At 40.2% G+C, this 19,376-nt stretch overlaps 2 protein-coding genes across 2 annotated transcripts in view; one reads left to right on the forward strand and one right to left on the reverse strand.

Annotated features, from left to right (window-relative positions):
* The first annotated feature begins 51 nt into the window (after positions 1-51).
* On the forward strand, positions 52-6,147 carry LOC131264477 (O-acyltransferase like protein-like). Its single transcript, XM_058266776.1, has 11 exons — positions 52-70; positions 115-266; positions 3,493-3,724; positions 3,792-3,894; positions 3,964-4,341; positions 4,767-4,923; positions 5,001-5,077; positions 5,176-5,292; positions 5,374-5,524; positions 5,601-5,930; positions 6,013-6,147. The coding sequence occupies exons 1-11, from the start codon at positions 52-54 to the stop codon at positions 6,145-6,147; spliced, it is 1,851 nt and encodes a 616-aa protein (XP_058122759.1).
* Positions 6,148-9,538: 3,391 nt separating this feature from the next.
* Positions 9,539-19,376, reverse strand: part of LOC131264478 (uncharacterized) — a 41,913-nt gene continuing 32,075 nt past the window's right edge. The window contains exons 2-3 of the mRNA XM_058266777.1: positions 9,756-9,939; positions 9,539-9,686 (exon numbers count right to left, since the gene is read on the reverse strand). Of these exons, the coding sequence (XP_058122760.1) occupies positions 9,552-9,686; positions 9,756-9,939 (319 nt within the window). The 3' untranslated portion in view covers positions 9,539-9,551. The remainder of the gene's footprint in view (positions 9,687-9,755; positions 9,940-19,376) is intronic.

Consider the following 19,376-nt stretch of genomic DNA (forward strand, 5'->3'; position numbering starts at 1 on the left):
GCGATCGTAGCTGACGCCTCAAGTAACGTGCAGTGTAAATTCAAGTGCAGAATGCATGTTGGAGTAAGGTGTTTGTGGTGATTAAGTTTGTTGTTTTGCCGATACCTCTTTCAGCCGATAATGTTGGTTTCGTAGTGAAAACGATGCAAATCTATGAGTATGATGATTACGACGATTGCCGCAGATCGCATCCCGATTTTGTCTACTGCATTGTGCAATTGCGTCTACAGCCAGATCCGACATCTGTCATCTGGAATAGCATACAGGTAAATATTTGTATGTTTGATTTGTACTAGCAAATGTAAAATGACGCAAATCAAGTGTGAATGTGTACATAAAACTATAAGTTGTTTACCATCATGCGTGTTATTTTCTGTTGTGCATAACATTGAACATAGATTGAGTTTAAATTGGAGATTTTCGTACTTTTTCTGTGCTATCAGTGGCATTGTTGCAAACGCAACGTGGGTGTGAAATAAAGGAATTCTTTGAGAGTTTCTTTTGTGGGAAAAACTAAAAAATTAGTCCTTTATTGGGCTATTTTTTCACACTGAGTGTGCCACATCTGTGGCCCCCCTTTATATCCTTTTGCCCGTGAGTTCCACGGCCCTCTACAAAAAAATCTAAAACATTACTACGACTATAACTTCCACCATCACATTGTTTTATCCCAAAGCGTTTAAAATTGTAACAAATCATGAATCCGAATTGACATGATTGCATTATTACAACTCGGTTAATCAACAAGCGATCGCCTAAAGGGTGTCCCAGAAAGTATAAGCACGATTTCTAAATTACGTTTCTGGAAAACAGATGACGCCAAACAGTTGATTCTTCGGGTGTTTGATTGTTTACATTCAAACCTTTTTTTTTCAACCGTTTCTGTTAAAATGCGAGGCATTGTCGTCAAAAAGTGCAAATGCGTTCTACACAAATGGTGTTCGACTCCTTACAATTCGCTAAGGAAATTGGCGAAATCGGTAGGTGTAAGTATCGGAGCCGTACGAACCGCCATCCAAAAGTTTCGGGAGGAGTCCAGCTTCGAGAATACGCCGAAAACTGGTCAAAAACCTGGTCCTATCGACCAACAGTTGAACCGGGAAAGAGCAAAAGCATTCAAGCAAAAATAGGAAAGTTCCATTCGCGATGTGACTCAACAAATGGGTACGTCAAAAAGTAACGTCCAATGAGACAAGGCAAGATTGAATTTAAAATCGTACGAAATCCAAAAGAAATCGAAACGGAGTGCAAATTAGGCTGCATGCATTAAACATCGGGCCCGGAAGCTGTACGACAAGCTGCTGTGTGGTCAACCCTCATGCATCAGTTCGACGAAGAGTCGACCAAGACCAGACCAATTGAGATATTTTGGGCTCTAACGAAGGCACACTGTGCTGAGCCATATCGGAGGCGACAGATCAAAAGTGCGGTCATTAGCATACGATTAAATTTTTAAATTTTTAATTTTTCGCAAATAGCCCAGAACAGAACCCAAACACAATTTATGAAACAAAAATTCAGTTTCTGGAACAGGTTTTATTTTTTACCTAATTTTGAAATCGTGCTTATACTTTCTGGGACACCCTTTATATCATGTATATTTGGTGCTGGTAGATGTTGGATACATTCAGTTGAATGGCAGAAAGGAGGTTTGCTGCTCGCACACATGTTCCTATGAAATGTGTTAAAAGATTCCATCAGATCAAATTGCGAAAATTACATCGCCGGAAACGATGTGGGGGTTTTTTGCATCAAAGAAGATGAGATAAGACAGTAGCAAATGTGCCGATACATAGCTGTGCATCCCGCAGTTTATATTTTTTAATTTCAGTTATCATTTTATTTGGAGACTGGTAAAAAATGCACAGCAAGCGAAAACCATAAGTAACGAGAATGATGATTTTTTTCCACTTGCGGTAGCGATTCGATTCCGAGATCTTTGCTTTATTCGCAGTTACTTCGATGTTATACATTGAATGCATCATCGGAGAAATGGTTATGCAAAACAGGGTTACACAGTACATGTATTTACACAATCCACCCAAAACCACTACCTTCATTTTGTTTGAGCCATTGCGGACTGTGACGGGTATGGCATGTGCAACTTTTCCAGAAGCATGTTGCTGTAACATGATAATCACTGGAATCGATGAACGAACTGTTCTACAACTGTTCGATGAACGAAAAGTTTCTACAAAATGATCATTTCGATATGTCAGCATTAAAATGTCCCGTCAATTATGAGATACGTATAAAAATAACATCGTCGAAAGTATTTCATAACACATTTAAAAAGGAAATTTCGAATCGTAAAATGAATGATCTACAATGATTTCCTATAAAGATTCCCTTTTTTGACTCTATCGCTACAGGACAGTGAGAATATTACTTAATTACTTAAGATTTAGAACTTTTATAAACTGGGAGTAAACTGAAAGAGTCTCGATGTGCAACGTTTTTGTTAATTGCTCCTTACCATTTACTCGCATAACATATGCATTTAAACTAAAATTTTGTTAGGATGTAGCGAAACCAGGCAAAGATTTTGGCAGCTAGCTGGACAACACTCGCAGTAATTTGTCACCATCATCATCTCCTCTATCACCTACATGCCCTATCTGCCGTCTTTCTCCAAACATTCAATTTTCTTTGTTGCTTTGCCGTCCTTTAAAGACAGGCTATCACTTTCCAACCCTCGAGAGTCTTTTTTAACCCTTTCAGGACCATAAGCTATTCAAGACTAAAATTGGCTATACAACACAAAACTTTTGCTATTTGGGGTGTAAAATAAGAGAATATCACCAGAAAAACGTAGCGGTATGTGTAGGTGATTTATAATTTCATGGGAAATATTTTTCCCTATAAACCATACAAGTAAATAAATGACCAGTATAGTTATGATAACGGAATTTCTTTTATTTGCTTTCCACTACAAATTACATAATAAAAATTCTGAAAAAAAGATCTTACCCATTTCTATAAAAAAAATTATAAATTCATCAACGTGCCAAATACTAAGTTTTTGTTGTTGGTTAAACGCACGAATGGTTTGGTTTTGGAGCAATTAATGTTGCTAGTTCTTTTTTGCTTATTCGTTCAGAAAGACATTTGCCTCCTTTAACATAATGTTTTCTTTGATGTTTCGTTTCAAAAGTATCGTTTTGATAATAGTTGAACAAACAGTAACGAGTTTTGTAGATGGGAAAAATATTTCCTTTGGTCGTGAAAGGGTTAACCATCATCTACATTTGTAACGAACTAATTTTCAAGTTTACCGTTATGCAGCCCTTAGGGGTGAATAATCGTGTAATAGTGATTCAAATAAATTCATTCGTGGTATAACTTTGACCTGGGCCATATGACAGTAAGTTAATTTAGTAAAATAACATGCATATATAGCCCTTTTACGTTTGCAAACTAGACTAATTTTTTATATTGAATACTGTACAGGAAAAATACAAATGTCAATACCTGTTTGTTTCTTCCGTATAGAATTATTCATCTTCCCCTCGTCACTTCGACCGTCGATCGGTCGAAGTTGGATCGTGCTTGCAGGAATGCCATCCGCCATTCGAAAGGAATTCAGAACATATTACAACACTACTTGACGTTTGTTTACGCACCAAAGTATGGTCCCTGTATAAACTGAACTCTACTATCGAGCGAGCGTCTTGCAGTGGCGCAGTGAAATCGAACGCAGAGCATGAGGATGGCTGGAAGATCGGTAGTAGAAATCGGTTCACATGAGATTATCTCTTATTCCCTAATAACTGCACTTCGTTTGGCTCTAGCTGCAGCAAAAGTGACGTTCGTCTGTTGGGCTGTAGGAGCCCTGTTCCTAGTCTCCTGGGCCACACTGCTTGACACCGGAAGCAGTTCACGAGCATCCGAAAAGTTGGTACCACTTCTGCCATGGTGTCGTTGCCGTAATCTGCCTTCAGTAATTTTTTATTTCTTGCATAGGTTAAACACTCCACCGTCCGTAATAGTCCAATCGTTCTCCCTACGCCGGAATCTACCGAGTCTTATCCGGTCGGAAAAAAGATCAAAGTTAAACCTGCAGCACGTAGATGGGTTCCGCGCGCTAACGATGATGATCATCCTGTTGTCACACGCATCGATCCCGTTGATAAAAATGCCTCTGAAGAATGTCCACAAGCTTGAGGGACAGTTCGATCGAAGCTGGTTTCCGATTGCAATGGCAGGCAACACCTATACGGTGCAGCTGTTTTTCGTAATTGGCGGACTTTTGCTGGCGGTGAACGTTCTACAACAGACCAAGGATAGTGCTACGGTTGGCGTGGCTTATTTTATCGATCGAGTCAAAAATCGTCTGATCAGGTAACGTCTGCAATACTGCCTCTATCACAATTCATCCGTTACGGTGTAGGTACAACTTCAATTCTTATTTCGCATTACGTCTAGTCGTTTCTGCTTTTTGAGCCCTTCGCCAATGTTTGTTCTACCAATTCGAAGTTTTGTCCCTATTTACATTACACTGCATAAGGCAAGAAGTACACAACGAAACGCAATGTGAATTGTTACAACACGGAGATGTAAGTGGTTTTTATTTGCTCTGCACTTATGTCGGGACTCATTGTTCAAACGAGACTGACATTTTTTTAACCGAACACCATAGCTTTCTTGTATGTAGACCCATGATTAAAGAAGAATTTCAATGAACCATATCGTGGTGCAACGAGAAAAGATAGATGGAGGATTGATTTCAGTTCAAATTTATTTTATTTATGGGGTTCATTTTGCAGAATACTACCAACCTATCTGTTCGTGGTCCTATTTCACGCATCATGGTACCCCAGTCTACACGATGGACCCATAGGCGATCGATTTAAAGATCACTGCACGACCAATTGGTGGACCAATTTGCTATTTATCAATAACTACATTCATCCTAGTGAACCGGTAGGTAGATGTTAAAATGAGGCAGCAACATGCACGGCTGATTTGATGTAACTTCCCATCTTTCTACCTTTTTCCAGTGCATACAATTCAGTTGGTATCTTGGTGCCGATTTTCAACTTTATCTAATTGGAACTGCCATAATGATACTGATACGGTAAGCAAACAAGTTTGTTCATTTTTGCTGTTTAATTTCTGTTATTATATAGATATATATATATATATATATATATATTTTTTTTTTTTTTTTCAAAGGAACCGACCAAAGCTGACCAAACATGTTGCGTTGATTATGGTATTGATCGCATTTGTAGTACCCTTCGTGATTATTTATGTGCACCATCTTGATGCTACCGTTATGATGATTCTGAGGTAGGATTTTTTTATACCATTTATATTCTACACGCTTTGATTGCACTTTGCAATTTTTTCCTTTCTTTTCATTTGTTTCAGATATGTTCTTCTGGAAATAAGAACCTTGCCCTACTATAAATCAGTGTACATCCCGTTCGAGACAAATGCTGGTAATTACTTCTTCGGCATGGTTGCTGGAGTGTCCTACTACAAGTTGAAGGAAAATCCGATGGCAGCAGAAATTTTGAAGGTACTTATTTTAAGTGGATTTTATGGAGCTTGATTTGCGTCACGTCAATAAACACTTTCTTATGTCTTGAGTTCAGCTTAAATATTTGCTTCCGGGAAGTGCTGCTTTTTTTGTGGCTATGAACGGATTCACCCCATTGCTGCCGTCGGATCATCTGCCCCACGCTTCTGTGTGGTTGGCTTTCTTCGGATCGCTGCTGAAAAGCGCATGGGGGATATTTCCATCCATCGTGCTGCTGCACTTAGCGTTTCGTAGTACACCTTCGATATTGGTATCGGTGCTACAGCACCCGGTCCTGTTAGTTGCCGCCAAACTGAGCTACGCTGTTTACCTAACCCAATACGGAATAATCTATGCAATCTACAAACACATTACATATCCGTTAATGTACGATGGATATACAATCGTAAGATATATATTGACCGTTTTTATGTTACAATTTTTTGCAAGTCGTACAAGCGCCATTTTCCTTTTCTTCTTTCTTCCAGATGACTTTTACTGCTGCAATTGTTACTATAACTTTTTTAATCGCTTTTTTTCTGTACCTAGTCATCGAAGTTCCGTTCCATACAATGCTTAAACATAGATTCTACAAGCCTACAAGGAAGAAGCAAGACGGTTAAGTATTATGTCGAGCAACTAACTTGAAAGCAAAATTATTGGACATCATTGGGTGATCTTTTTTTAACTCTTCAGTTGTAACGGTTTAGAAAACTGTTAGTCCCTCATCAAAAATGTAAGCTTGGTATGGCCTACAATGTCAAAAGCGATCATTATTATTATTTTTCATTTGGTATTTATAAATTTTCGAAGTATTTTTCATTCGATTTACCAGAAAATTAATATGCTATTTGTAATATTCTTATGGCTTATTTCTAAGGTAAAATGGAAATGAATTGAACTCAAATTATTTGGTGTTCAGGTTACCAAGGAAAACTGAAATTGTTTTTTTATTTATGTTATTTGATGTGTCTTTTTACAGGCTTTTTCCAGATTGCGATTAGAAACAGCTGCATCATAGTTATTAAACCTATCTGTACAATTACTGTTATAATACATAGGAAAAGTGCTGATCATATATAATTAATAAGAAGGTTTAAATAATGTTAAACCAAGATAAATCGAACAAAGCAGCAACCGCAAAAAAGTCAAGCTCATTTCAAACGAATTATTTCAAACCAGTTTGATATTGTTGAAGATATACAACTTCAACTCAACCTGCAGGGTTTTTCTTTGCGCTGTAGTCATCGAAACTAGTGATGGGGAAACTGAATCTCTATTGGGATTCGAATCTTTCGATTCAAATTCATTCTGAGATCCGGAACTTCCGAATCCGAATCCCAATCCGTCATATGATGCGTGCTTACCAAACTTACCGATTTTTCATATCATTTGTTAAAGTAACAATTAGACAATCAATGGTTGTATTGAATCCATCCTTCTGTGAATGCTCCCCAGGACCAACAGAATCGCTATCGCTATCCGCTCCCTGGGGGAGCAGTTTCATTTCAGTTCCCTAGGAACTACCCAAAAATATGCGCCAATTTGAGAGAGAAAAGAGAATTGAGAATTCTCTCGCAAAATCGCAAAATCTCTTTTTCGAAGAGAGAATCACGAATCGAGGACTTTCGAACATGGTTTTCCTGGAGTGATCAAGGTTACTCCCAAGGTTGGTTTAAGGGGTTTACCACCTATGTTCAGCTCTAACCCACCGATGATTGAAATAGCTCATCAACTGTTGTCTCTAAAGCATGTGGTATTGAAATAGCTCATTGACAGTTGCCTCTAACACATCTCATTTTGTCTCTAACTCATCCGACTATGTCTCTAACTCGGGGTCCACACTACAGCGCGACGTCGCCTGACAGGAGCTCAACTCCATATAAAAAAAACTAGATTTTTTTTGCATGGAGTTCAGCGCCTGTCAGGCGACGTCGCGTTACGCGACGGTGCAGTCTGGAAAGCGTGTAACGCGTTTGGGTTGCCTCAAGCCGAAATATAAGGAAAAACCAAAGTAATTGTGGTTTTGATTCATTGTTAGACGCCAAGAACAATAAACATTATTATTTTGGTATACTTTAAAGCAATTCTTATGTATTTTTGAACAATTTTATGTTTAATTTTTATACGTGCCTTCCTACGTATGTCAACTAAGAAGCATGCATTGTGGTGCTCAACTCGGTGGCATAAACCCACTATTTTAACTGTCAAGTTACATACATTAATCCAAGCAAGTACGTTTATGCCGCCGAGTTGAACACCACAATGTAGACTTCCGAGTTGACATACGTTGACAAATTGTTCAAAAATACATAAGAATAGATTTAAAGAATACCAAATAACAATTTTTATTGTTCTTGGAGTCGTACAATGTATCAAAACCACAATTACTTTGGTTTTTCCTTATTTTTCGGCTTGACCCAGACGCGTTAGAGACATAGTCGGATGAGTTAGAGACAAAATGAGATGCGTTAGAGACAACTGTCAATGAGCTATTTCAATACCAGTTGCTTTAGAGACAACAGTTGATGAGCTATTTCAAAATAACGTGCGTTAGAGGCAATATCACCCGCTTTCGAGGTAAAGTTGGCTGGCAAAGCCTGTATCTTAAGTGATTTGACAGGTAAACATAGCGCCATCTTGGAATTTATGATACCCAAAACAAACATTTATAATGAACGTTTGAACTCAATTCTGTAACAAAAAACAGCTAAACCAGGATGTAAAACACATTTATACTGATCGACTGCTATCAACCATGTGATTCCCTTATCAGGAAATCTATTTTATTGAAACTTTAAGGCAAACACCTATCTGTGTGTCTACAGCACCCGGCAATTCTAACCTCAAAATTGGTTCATTTTGGTCATCAGTACCAACAAGGTAAAGAGACATGAAAAGCTGTGACGACCCAACCTCTAGTTCTAGTCATCTTGGAAGTGACATGAAAATGACATTTTGAAGCGATATGTCGACTATGTCGACCGGCCAATGCGACATTGCATGCAATTTTCAATGCAGCGTTAATTTCTCCAAAAACTGGAAAGTATGGATAAGTCTTTACTTCCACAAAGTTGTTGGTCAGCAAAACCCTTCCGTTTGAGAGGTCTGTCGTAAAAATCGGTCCAAAGATTCAAAAATTATTGGCAAATTGGCAAATTTTTGCCTAAATGGCTATTCGAAGTATTGAGTACCTTGTTCCGGTGGAACCGGTAGAATTCCGAAGCTTTTCGAAAAATAAACTTTCTTAAAAACAAGAAAATATAGAATGATCTATTGTTACACAAAGTTGTGTGTCTTGAGCAGACCGTTCATTTAAGGGGTCACCTGTACAAATCGGGTCAGCAATTGTAAAGTTATTAATAAATTTGTCATTTCAGTAGATAATACCAACCAAGGTTTCTGCACCTACGCCTCAGAATTTCATAAACTAAGAATTGCGTCTTTGCTGCACAGAGTTATCAGTATTTAAAAGACCTTTCATTTGAGGGGTCTGGCGCTAAAATTGGCTAGGCTTACCGTAAGCCTGTTCAACTATCGTTTAAATTACCGGTTAAATCCATCCAGTATGTTGGATGGAAAAATGAATGTAGTGGTACCACCATGTGAATGGGTTAGTGGCTCATTGAATGTTTTCAAAAAACTAGAAAAGATGGTCAAACCATACGTTAACCAAACTTTCTTGGTTTTAAAAAGACCTTTCATTAAGGGGTCGTTTGTTCTTCCCACTAGGCAAAAACTTGCATGCTAACTCCTAATTTTGTGTCACCTCGATTTTGCCCATACAAAATTGAGGAGTTTTGAGGAGTTTTGAGGAGTTTGAGCCACGGGCTTATGAGCGTGTGTGAGTGAGAACGTGCAGCTCAGATCTATGCATGTGTTGGTGAGGACCATGGGATTTATGTATGTAGTAGTGATAAATGGTTTCTTTCGGTTGATGCCTCAAAAAAAATGTCAGACTCAAATTGTAAAATTATGAAACATTTATTTAACACTCAAAAATGTTTGCAACACTTTTTACAAATACTCACGTATAATACTCTAGGAAGTAGAAGAATCCACGGGAACTGCTTATCGTTTCGGGTGTATGAAACTTCCGGACACAATAAGTCATCATAAACAAGCACTCGTCTATCCGGCGGTTCGCTTTAGTTTTAATCGCCTAAAAATGGAGAGGAATTTCATTACGCTGCATCTGGTACGAAATGAACATCGGCATGCTTTTGCTTACCCTTTTTAACAAGGCCAGGATTGGCGACACCGATTGCGTCGGATCTTCCGACTCCGACTTTGCTGCTTCGGATGTAGTTTCCCCGGTCGCTTGTTGGCTTCCTGAGATGCTGTTTTTTTCCTTACTTTTTCTGTTGAGTGTCCATCCATCGAGCCGTAGATAACAATGTTCTGGATACGAATAACTATAAAAGAAATTACATATCCGCAGAAACTAAAACAATTACCACGATTAGCTTTGCTTCCGCGTGTGTTCAACTCACTTCTTGTTGTGATACTGATCCGGCTTCTCGAACTTGTCATTTTTTCACTGAATTTCAACGCACGGTTCCACTAACACAGACAAATTTTTGAATCGCTGTGTCCAGACACGGGAAGTTACGTTTATACCACCCGGGTTGGATCCGACAGAACGTTGATTTATACAGATGAGCGGGACAGACAATGACGAGCTACACGATAAAAAGAGATGGCATACTCGACATCTTGTGTGCAAAGACCAAAGTATGGGCCAAGAGGGGTCAGGGGTGGGAAAACTTGTATGGTAACGGCTAAATTGACTAGTGGGTTGTCAGTAAATTATGTCAGCCAGTATTTCGTATTGTGAGTGTCCTTGAAGCTTGTTGTTTTGGATCGAGCCATTGAAAGTACATTCAAACAACGATGGAATGTAGAGTAATATCCATATGATTAAATCGCATCATCCTTCCTCTCTCCCCATTCTTCACAACAGCGTCAGCATCTTTATTGTTATTTTGTTTTGCTGTGTTGTGTTTGATTTTTATGTTCTTGCTAATTTTTTAATTTTTCGCGCGGAGCACTACACTTTCCCTCATTTTACTCGGCCAGCTTGAATGGGTATTAGTATCTTTCGACCATACTAATTCGGCTTGTGCTAGCCGAAGGTATTTTAATGTATTTAGTGCCAGATGATTTAAGTGCCAGATGATAAAAGGGCCAGATGATTTAAGAAAAACCGAAGGCGCGGGCCGGTTACTTTAAACGATGATTTAATGTTTTCAAACCCTTTGTAATGGAGAGAGAAACTTTCTGAATAGCAAAGTTACATAAAAAGTGGGAAAAGATAAACTATTTCAAATGTTATCGATAAACATATAACAGGAACACCACGTTAAACAATTTTCATGCTCACTTTTAGGAAGAAAACAAACAAACAAGCACTAAAATATTCTTACGGGCCGGATAAAATCATTTGGCGGGCCATTTGGATTTGGTCCGCGGGCCGCACTTTGCCGACCCCCGATTTAGTGGCTGCATACAACAATCCTTTGTTGCCTCGGCCAAATGGCTTCGTATACTCGCTAACACTCTCACTCACAGCTTATCAGAAGCCGCAAAGACGCATTTCTTCATTACTCATACTCAGCCTCCGCGGTGTGACGTCGGTGCAAAATATGCAATGGATTGCACGTTTCAAGAAATGGTCATTCGGAGACTCCCTGATTTTTCAATTCCACGTGGGACCATGGAGTGCAGGAAACGATGAAGTAACATTTGAGATGGTAGAAAAAATCGGGTGTGGTATTGAAAAACGTTTTTTTAAATTATCACCTAGTTACAGGCGATAGAAACGTTTGAGGCAAAATGGTACAAAATATCCCGTTTGCATTGTACTGCAAGGGCTATTGTAACGGCTAGGGGCTAGGAGGTTCAGGTTCTAGTCTTCTCTCGACTACCAGTTCCTCCCGCTCCTTACAAGAAAACAAACTCCGCGAACAGCTCTACTTCACTTGCGGGAACGAGATAGCGGCTTGCCGCACCGTGGGGTGCGAGCGAGAAAGCAGTTGCCTTTGCCACACACGCTTGCTTCTCTCCCAAAAACGTGGAGAATCGACAGTAGAGATCCTCTCTCCGCTCTTTGAAAAATGTTTCAGAATAAAATCGCGCACCCTCGCGCTACCGTACCCCTCCGCTCCTCCGATGCACCCTTTATCCTGTCGACTGTCGGTTCAACGTGCAAACGCACCGCACTGTCGCCCTTGCGAGGGGTTCCTTGGAGAGAGCAAGTAGCACCCGCCTAGTCGCGCGTTGTTAGTCGTGTGGGTATGTGCGACGCCGGTCCGTAATCGGCCGTGGTACGGATACGGTCTTTGAAAAAATCTTTTAGTTTTCCCAGTGCCAGCCGACGGGACGCGAGTGCTTTTTGTTGTGTATCGCGCGGTTACGGTTTGGTCGATTGGTGATCGGCTGATGATTACACGGCGTTTTCTCTGTTTCTGCCCAACAACCGACGATGAGCAACCTAGTGCTGCAACTGCCGGTTTGATTTCGCGCCCACAATAACAGCGCGAGGTGCAGTTCGTCGCCCGTGTGTGCACCAACGGTTTTCGAGAGGAATACACCGTTTTCGAAATCCCTTAGCCCCGAGTGCCGGCGGCTGCTGAGAACGTACAATAGTGGTGCATCGAGCAGCATCAACGCGGGCTCGTTCAAAGTGTCGTGTTTTGTATGTTTAAGCGCAAACAGTGCAATACCGGCTGCTAAACAGTTCGTGTAAGCATCGGTGAATTCGGCCCCTCCAACAAATGGGTTGGCCTTCCGCGGCGATGGTTTGAAAAGCATATCCAGCAAAACGGAGAAAAAAATGGTGAAAAATTTGTGTCATAATGATGAAGCAAGTGTGTGTGATGATTGTTGACAGTGTTTATTGATTCACAGTTCATTCAACCCGGGAGCGGAATGAAAAAAGGTTCGAGCTGGCAGTGACAAATGCGGGTGAAGAAAGTAAAAATTCCGTTAGAGGAACCATTTTTTATGACGAAGGCAGCGTTTGATACTCGGTTTCTAGTAAATATGGTACACGTTTCTATCCTTGTTCATGGCCAGATCACAAAATCATCGAAGAAAAATGTTTTGAACTGTGCTGAACCGTTAGAACGGAAGAAATTTACTCGTGCTCTCTGTAATTTAAAATGTTACTAAGATTTCGTCTTGCTCAAGTGTTTCAGCTGCAAATTAGAAGTTTTCCGAATGGTTTCCATCTCGTGCGTACTCGCTGCAAGGAATTGTTGTGAAGTCGAAAGCAAAATTTGCTGATCGCAAATGGTTTTTGATCAGCTCTCTGTCTATCACTTTCGATAATCACCGAGAGCCGTCTATGTGTCGTTTGTGTGTGTGCGTGTGTGTGCTTTTGAATGTTTGTGTGTACGCTTGTAGATGTGCGTGTGTGTATGTGTATGCGGTCAAACTGCATGAATTGAAGCATGTACATAATGGAATGTGCTGAAAAGGTTAGTGACCAGCTTCAGCATCACTTCCGGGCAATCCTATTTAATGTTGTCATGGATGTCTCGTTTCCTCTCGCACTTGTACATACTGGCTCGGTGAAAGCAAAACTATCAGTTTTCCTCTCTAGAGACCGCTCTATCTGTATCATTTCACCGTAGTACACACGGTGCGATAGGCTCGCTCGCTCGCAATTGCCCTTTTCTCTGCTATACATGCCAAGCCAATGCGCGTTTCTTCGATGCTTTCTCTTGCTATCAACTGCTGAAACGCAGTCTCACGATGACGGTGGTACTAACGATAGTTTTCATGACCAGTCGGTGGACTGCACTGAGTTGTTGGCCGTTTCGTTTATGAGGCTGTGTGTATATGATAGAAACGCATACTCACTTTCAACTGATGCCATTCTCTTTTCCATCGGTGCTGCCGATTTGCTTCGCCCCTCCGTTTGGCAGGTATTCGACACCTGGTTTCTAGCTTGCCACCATCGTCACGCGGAGAAAATACAAACGATCCCGTTATTAGGCATTGACTTTGGGCCGCAGTTTCAGTGAGCTACATGCAGTTGAGATAGATAAATGGCCCCGAGGGTCGGAAAATGTGGTAGTGGCTGATTCCAGCAAAATGCAAACCTTAACCGGGACATGCAACCGTTCTAGGCTCCAGCCCCAAAGCATATCCAAATTTGCACTTCAGCTGGTGCGACCTGACACTGCCAGAGGCTCATACCGGCCTTTCAACTTATTTCAATATAATTTGATTAAAACAGAACGGATGTAGTTTTCATGTGGACAAGAAGGAAGATAAGCATAACACAAGATGCAAATTTTGAAAGTTTCTTTATAAATCTAAACCTTTTCTTTGTTATTTTGTGGGTTGAACAATCACAAGTATCTTTTCGAGTTCGAAGAGAAATTGCCAAAAGATGCAGAACATCAGATTGGCTTCGTTTTAATACTAGGTTTGCGAGACCCGTTAGTTTGGCGGGTTTCTAAGTTTGACGGAAAATTTGGAATTATTGTCATTTTCGTGGGAAGCATTCATTCATTCACAATAATTTATTGTTGGGGTCCGCGACAGCCTAGCGGTAGCGCCGGTTAGAAAATCGGCCCATGAGCGCCGGGGCTCACCACCTCGACGGCGTAGGTTCGAATCCCAATTGAGACCTCCCCTGTACGAGAGGACTGACTATCCACGTACAACAGGGAAACAAGTCTCGTAAGCCCTTAAAGGGCAGGCATGACCAAGAGGTCGTTACGCCAAGAAGAAGAAGAAGAATTTATTATTACGTAAGGATTTGTATTGTGCAGTTTAGACTAACTATGAATACTACTTTTTCCTTTACTTCACCTGACTTACTTGAGTAAATTCCTCCCCTCCATCAGAAACATCCGTTTAAAATAATATAATTCATATGTCCGGAGCGTTACAATAGAAACGAATGTCCAAAGTGTTCCGATTGAAACCTATATGTCACGAATATACGACGGCCTCAAATAATATCGAAATTTGTAATTAAAATTCCAATTGATTGCAAAGTTAGGCCATTTTGTGGCTTTCGAATGGTAAATATTTTCATTAGAACCTTATCGTTCGTTGCTTTGGTGCCACAATTTCAATTCTAACATTTGGATTTTTGTACAAGATTAAAATTTACCTGTTAACCATGCCGGTGTTTGCTTTCATTGACAAATCGTCAAAATTGGCGCAGAAAATGACTACCTGCCGGGGGGTTTCGATCGAATTGATCGCACGGTACCTTGCTCTATGTAAGTTTCCATCCCCGTTACTATACGGTCCGGTTTGCGTTGGAGGCGACGGTGGAGAAGTGGTAGTAGTTTTACCGACCACATCCTTCAATTCCGCCTGTGTTGTTACACACTGTGTGTGGAATAGAATGGAGTCGACGAACGCGCGTTCAATCATTCGAATTATCGTCCAACACACGGAACGCTCACCAACACACGGGCGCTCTCCAGCTCCAGCGCGGTTCGCTCGGATTGTTTGAGTGAGTTTGGCTTGCTGCCTGTTCTCGTCCGTTTCGCAGTGCGTCGCCCGTCGCTTCCCGCAGGCCGGCCGCGCCTGACCGGATCCAACGTTTTATAATTAAATATGTGTCAAAAGAGCAATAGCCTTTTCTCCACGCCGTTTTAAGGTTGCTCGAGGATGTTGCCCTCGATTCTCGTCGCACTAGCGACGCTTCACTGAGAGCGGAAGAGAGAGAGAACGCGTGAGGGGAAGCGAGAGAGCGATAGTGGGAGCGAAAATGACAGCGAGCGTGAGAGAATTGAGCGCGGTCGGTCGCGGACTTCCTTAGCATTCGCTGTTTTTTTGTTTTGTTCTTCACTTAGTTGGTTTTTTCTTGTTGTTACGTTCTGCTCACGACATTTTGCACGTCTTCCGACGCTTTTGACCATACCCAGTCTCTCCTGTTTTTGTTGCCGGAGCCTACGCTTTCTCATGCACTGGATTTGCAGTTTGATGGTACTATTCTTTACTTCGCATAGAGTAGGCGAACGGATTGTGTAAAGTGCGCTTGGAGGTTGGTGCATTGGAATTGACGAGTTTCTTCAATTTGTTGAGACCGTCAGTCGCTTATTTTTGTGCTGTCTTAGGAATTCGACCCAATATACAGGAAAGTCCCGAGATGCTGAAGATCGCATTTTTTAACGACTTCCACTACGGTATTTTATTTGAAGTGGTAGGGATTGAGGGTTTCATTACAGGGTTTCAGTTTATGTTATTTCATTGGGTCCTGTGTGCTGGTGATGGTGCTGGGAAACGGAAGAAATCAAAGACATAACTTCTACATTTCTTGTAAACGCACTGAATAATAACAACATAAATTAGAACTATTGAATTTAACTATGACAGAAGTTTTAAAATTTTACCTCGTTTGCTTAGTTTTCAATCATTTGAATCAATAACAACCAAATATGAACGAGAGAACAATGTGAGCATTTGAGTAGTAAGTGTTGATCTATTGCAAGTCCAAACAAGTTTTTTTCCGTAGAACGTATAAAATAAAAAGTGAAGGTAAGACCGAAGAATGAGTTTTAAAGTGAAATGAATGAGCACAATTGTGTTGTCGAATGAATTGGAGATATTCGAAAATAAATTCTAGCGAAGAAAAAAGTGAGCAGGTTGAGTGCAGCTGATTCTCTGAATGCAACAAATAGCGCCATGGCAGACGATAATGGTTAGCTACGACGGTTTAAGGTAAGTTTAACAGTGCTACTCGTTTGATATTGGAGTTGTTATACTTTAATCGATAGTAATGTACATGTTAAAAGGAAAAGTTTAATCTAGGAGGAGCGTATGGCACATAACACAGCGCAGGTTTATAAAGACTTGTGGAAAGGAGATATTTTTCCCAGTCCAGATTATAACACATCTGGTGTTTTACGACTCTTTTTTTACAAGACCAATTTGCCAGACTTGGCCACTACACTATTTCTTTGTGGCGAAAATCAAGCGTTATCATAACCGAGCGGTAGCGCCGATTAAAAAATCCCACACCCCGAATGTGAGGGTTCGCATCCCAACCGAAACCGGACGTTCCTTTGATTCTCACGTATAAAAGGGAAAAAGTGTAGCAAGCCCTTCACGGGGGCAGGCATGACCAAGATGGTCCTTTATGATGAGCTTAAAGTTAATTATCCACGTGTTGGAGTTAAAATGAGCATTGAAACAAAAGGGTGACAACATTCCATCCTTCGTCGTGGTTCAGTTGGTCATACTGGAAGTATTCATAGGTGTAAAGAGTGTCATATAGCTTATCAAACATTTGTTTACCGTTATTAAATTTTTTAATAGATGGGCAAATCAAAATATACAAAACTTGCATTTAACTATTGAACGGCAGTCATTGCTATCCTTCGTGTTGTTTTGGTTCTATCGGTAATAATAAATACAAACTGACAAATCTGATACCCCGCATGGCCATTTGTTTTCTTTTCTTGCCCCTGGAAAATGCAAGGCTAACTATATAATATATATTTTTTTTTCATTTTGCTTGCTATGAAATCTTTTATTTCAATTTATACACAACGTTGTTTCGGGACACTTATTATGGGGTACGGCTGTCAGACACTCTTTAACAGTTCAGTCTGGTTATTTCGCTTTACCAAAAAATCGTTCGAAAAGCTGGTTGTTTCAGTCGGATAATACATTAAAACGTGAAATGGGCATGGAGTGTTTAAATGTTTCATCTTTAATATCCATTCATAACTTTACAAATGTTGTATATTTAGGTGGCGTTTGCAAAAGGCAAGCAAAACAGATCAACTGATTGCAGGCTGTTATTTATACCCAATGCCAAGGTTAGTAAAAATAGATACCGAAAGTAACGTTGAAGATGCGGCCATAAATTGGGAGAGAAAAAGATCAGATTCAACATGGCCGCCATCAAACCATAAAGGTCTACGAGAAGCGGGACAAAGTGAGCACACGTTGATGCTGTTCTACTCCGGCTTCTCTTTCGCCAAATTTCACGCAGGAAGCAAACGACAGGCCGTAAACGAGCGACCGTTCGACGCGGAAGAGCAGGCGAATCACACGTCCCCAAATAAGGGTGACCTTCGTTTATCAACCTTGATAACGGTTCCTCTGCTGTTGCCGCCTTGCGCACTTGCGATATTTTATCGGTCAAACTGAAAATGGCCAGTGTAGGGAGAGAGTATTCCGAGGGATAGGGACAATCATTTCAGCCGTCATCACACAAAACCCACATCAGCAACTTTTGGTGGCGGGGCCTCAGTTTGGCTTTGACGCGATTTGCTATCAACCAGCGTGTGTATCAGCGGCCTGGTGCACACTAATGAGAAGAGATTTCTACCAGGAGATAGAGCGAGAGCACGACTCAGATAGCGTCGACGGGGTCAACGAACCCGGTTCGATAGATTCGAGTCCGATACGGTCGTGGGTGCGTATGTTTTGCGAACATTCCCGGTGTTGTCGACTCGCATGTGCGTTTTCCATTTGCATCAACAACAGTTGCTTTTTGCTTTCGGTTCGGCTGATTTCTTGTATGTGCTGGTCTCCTTAAGTAGTAAGGTTTGTGATCAAAGAGAACGTATTACTAAAAGTTAAAATCAAATGTTTTGCTTTGTGACCTTTTACATATTTTTAACATCTAGCTTGACGTTTTAGATTGTTACCAATTAATGTCAGTATAACAGCAAACCATTTAAACTATTGTTATTCTCAAATTTGCAATGTTAAAAACCGTTCTTATATGTGCGAGGACAAAGAAAAAAAGAAATTGATTAGGAACTGCTGTGTGGTGCGGAAACAAAAAAATAAAAAGCTTCCCAGCTGCGATCATCGATCCTGCTGACCCGCTAGCTGATCGATGACGTTCCCTTTTAGCTTATCATTTTCCATCGGGCTGTCTTTTCTTAGCCAAGTTGACAGCTGGCGTTAGAAGCAAAGTGTTTCTCGCAAGTACCAATAATATCACGATCTGATGTTTAAAACATTACAATATTGTTTGTACCAAATGACATAAAATATTTGATTGTCTTGTGCTTTTCGAGATTGGATGAAGTGCAAAAGTAACTTATTTATCAATCGATACGAAACGGTCCCTTATCTCCATCATATGCGACCCCATCCTTTTATTTTACAGGCGTTATTAGAGAATGGCGATTGTGGAGAATGTATGTGTGAGGTGCCGGGGTATCAAACATAAAGCAAGTTTAATGGCACCGTATCTTAGCAAATGTTACTATTTTTGTTTTTATTAATGAAAAATCAATATGCAAAAGCCCAGCCTACAATGTTTTTCGATTCAGTCAGGACCTGGTTTTTCCGGAGAAGTTCGTTCCTCATGTCATGAGTAAGAAAAAGTGGGTTTTATTTTAGCACATTCGTTAACAATAGAATTAATGGTCGTGAGTTTGATTTTCTTTTTAGAAATTTTATAAAACGGCTGAATATTTAAAAAAAAACTTTACTTAGAATATTATACTACATGTGTACTACAAGAGAATGTGTCTTTAATCTTTCTGAAACGACAAAGGCAATAACTTCATAATTTTAGAAGATATTTTTTATATTTATATGGTTCTAGACGAAGGTCAATAAGCAGCTTTATTTTGCATAAGTATAAAGCTATTGTTTAATAATACGTTTTTGTATTTTCTTTATAGCCCACCATTTTTTCTTGGCAGGGCAAACATTTGTAAATAATAAAAAATCCAACTCTATCTTAACATCGTGTCAAGACTAGAATTGTCCTAATAGCAGCCGTTTACAGATAAAAAAAATAAAAAATGACGAAGTTGTATTGTTTTCAAAATAACCACTCCAAAGCATTCGCGCATGCTCTCAAATCCAAGTATGCTTTAGTTTAACAAAATTTACTAGCTTGTGT

The sequence above is a fragment of the Anopheles coustani genome, chromosome 2 (assembly GCF_943734705.1).
Source record: "Anopheles coustani chromosome 2, idAnoCousDA_361_x.2, whole genome shotgun sequence".
Taxonomy (NCBI): Eukaryota; Metazoa; Arthropoda; class Insecta; order Diptera; family Culicidae; genus Anopheles; species Anopheles coustani.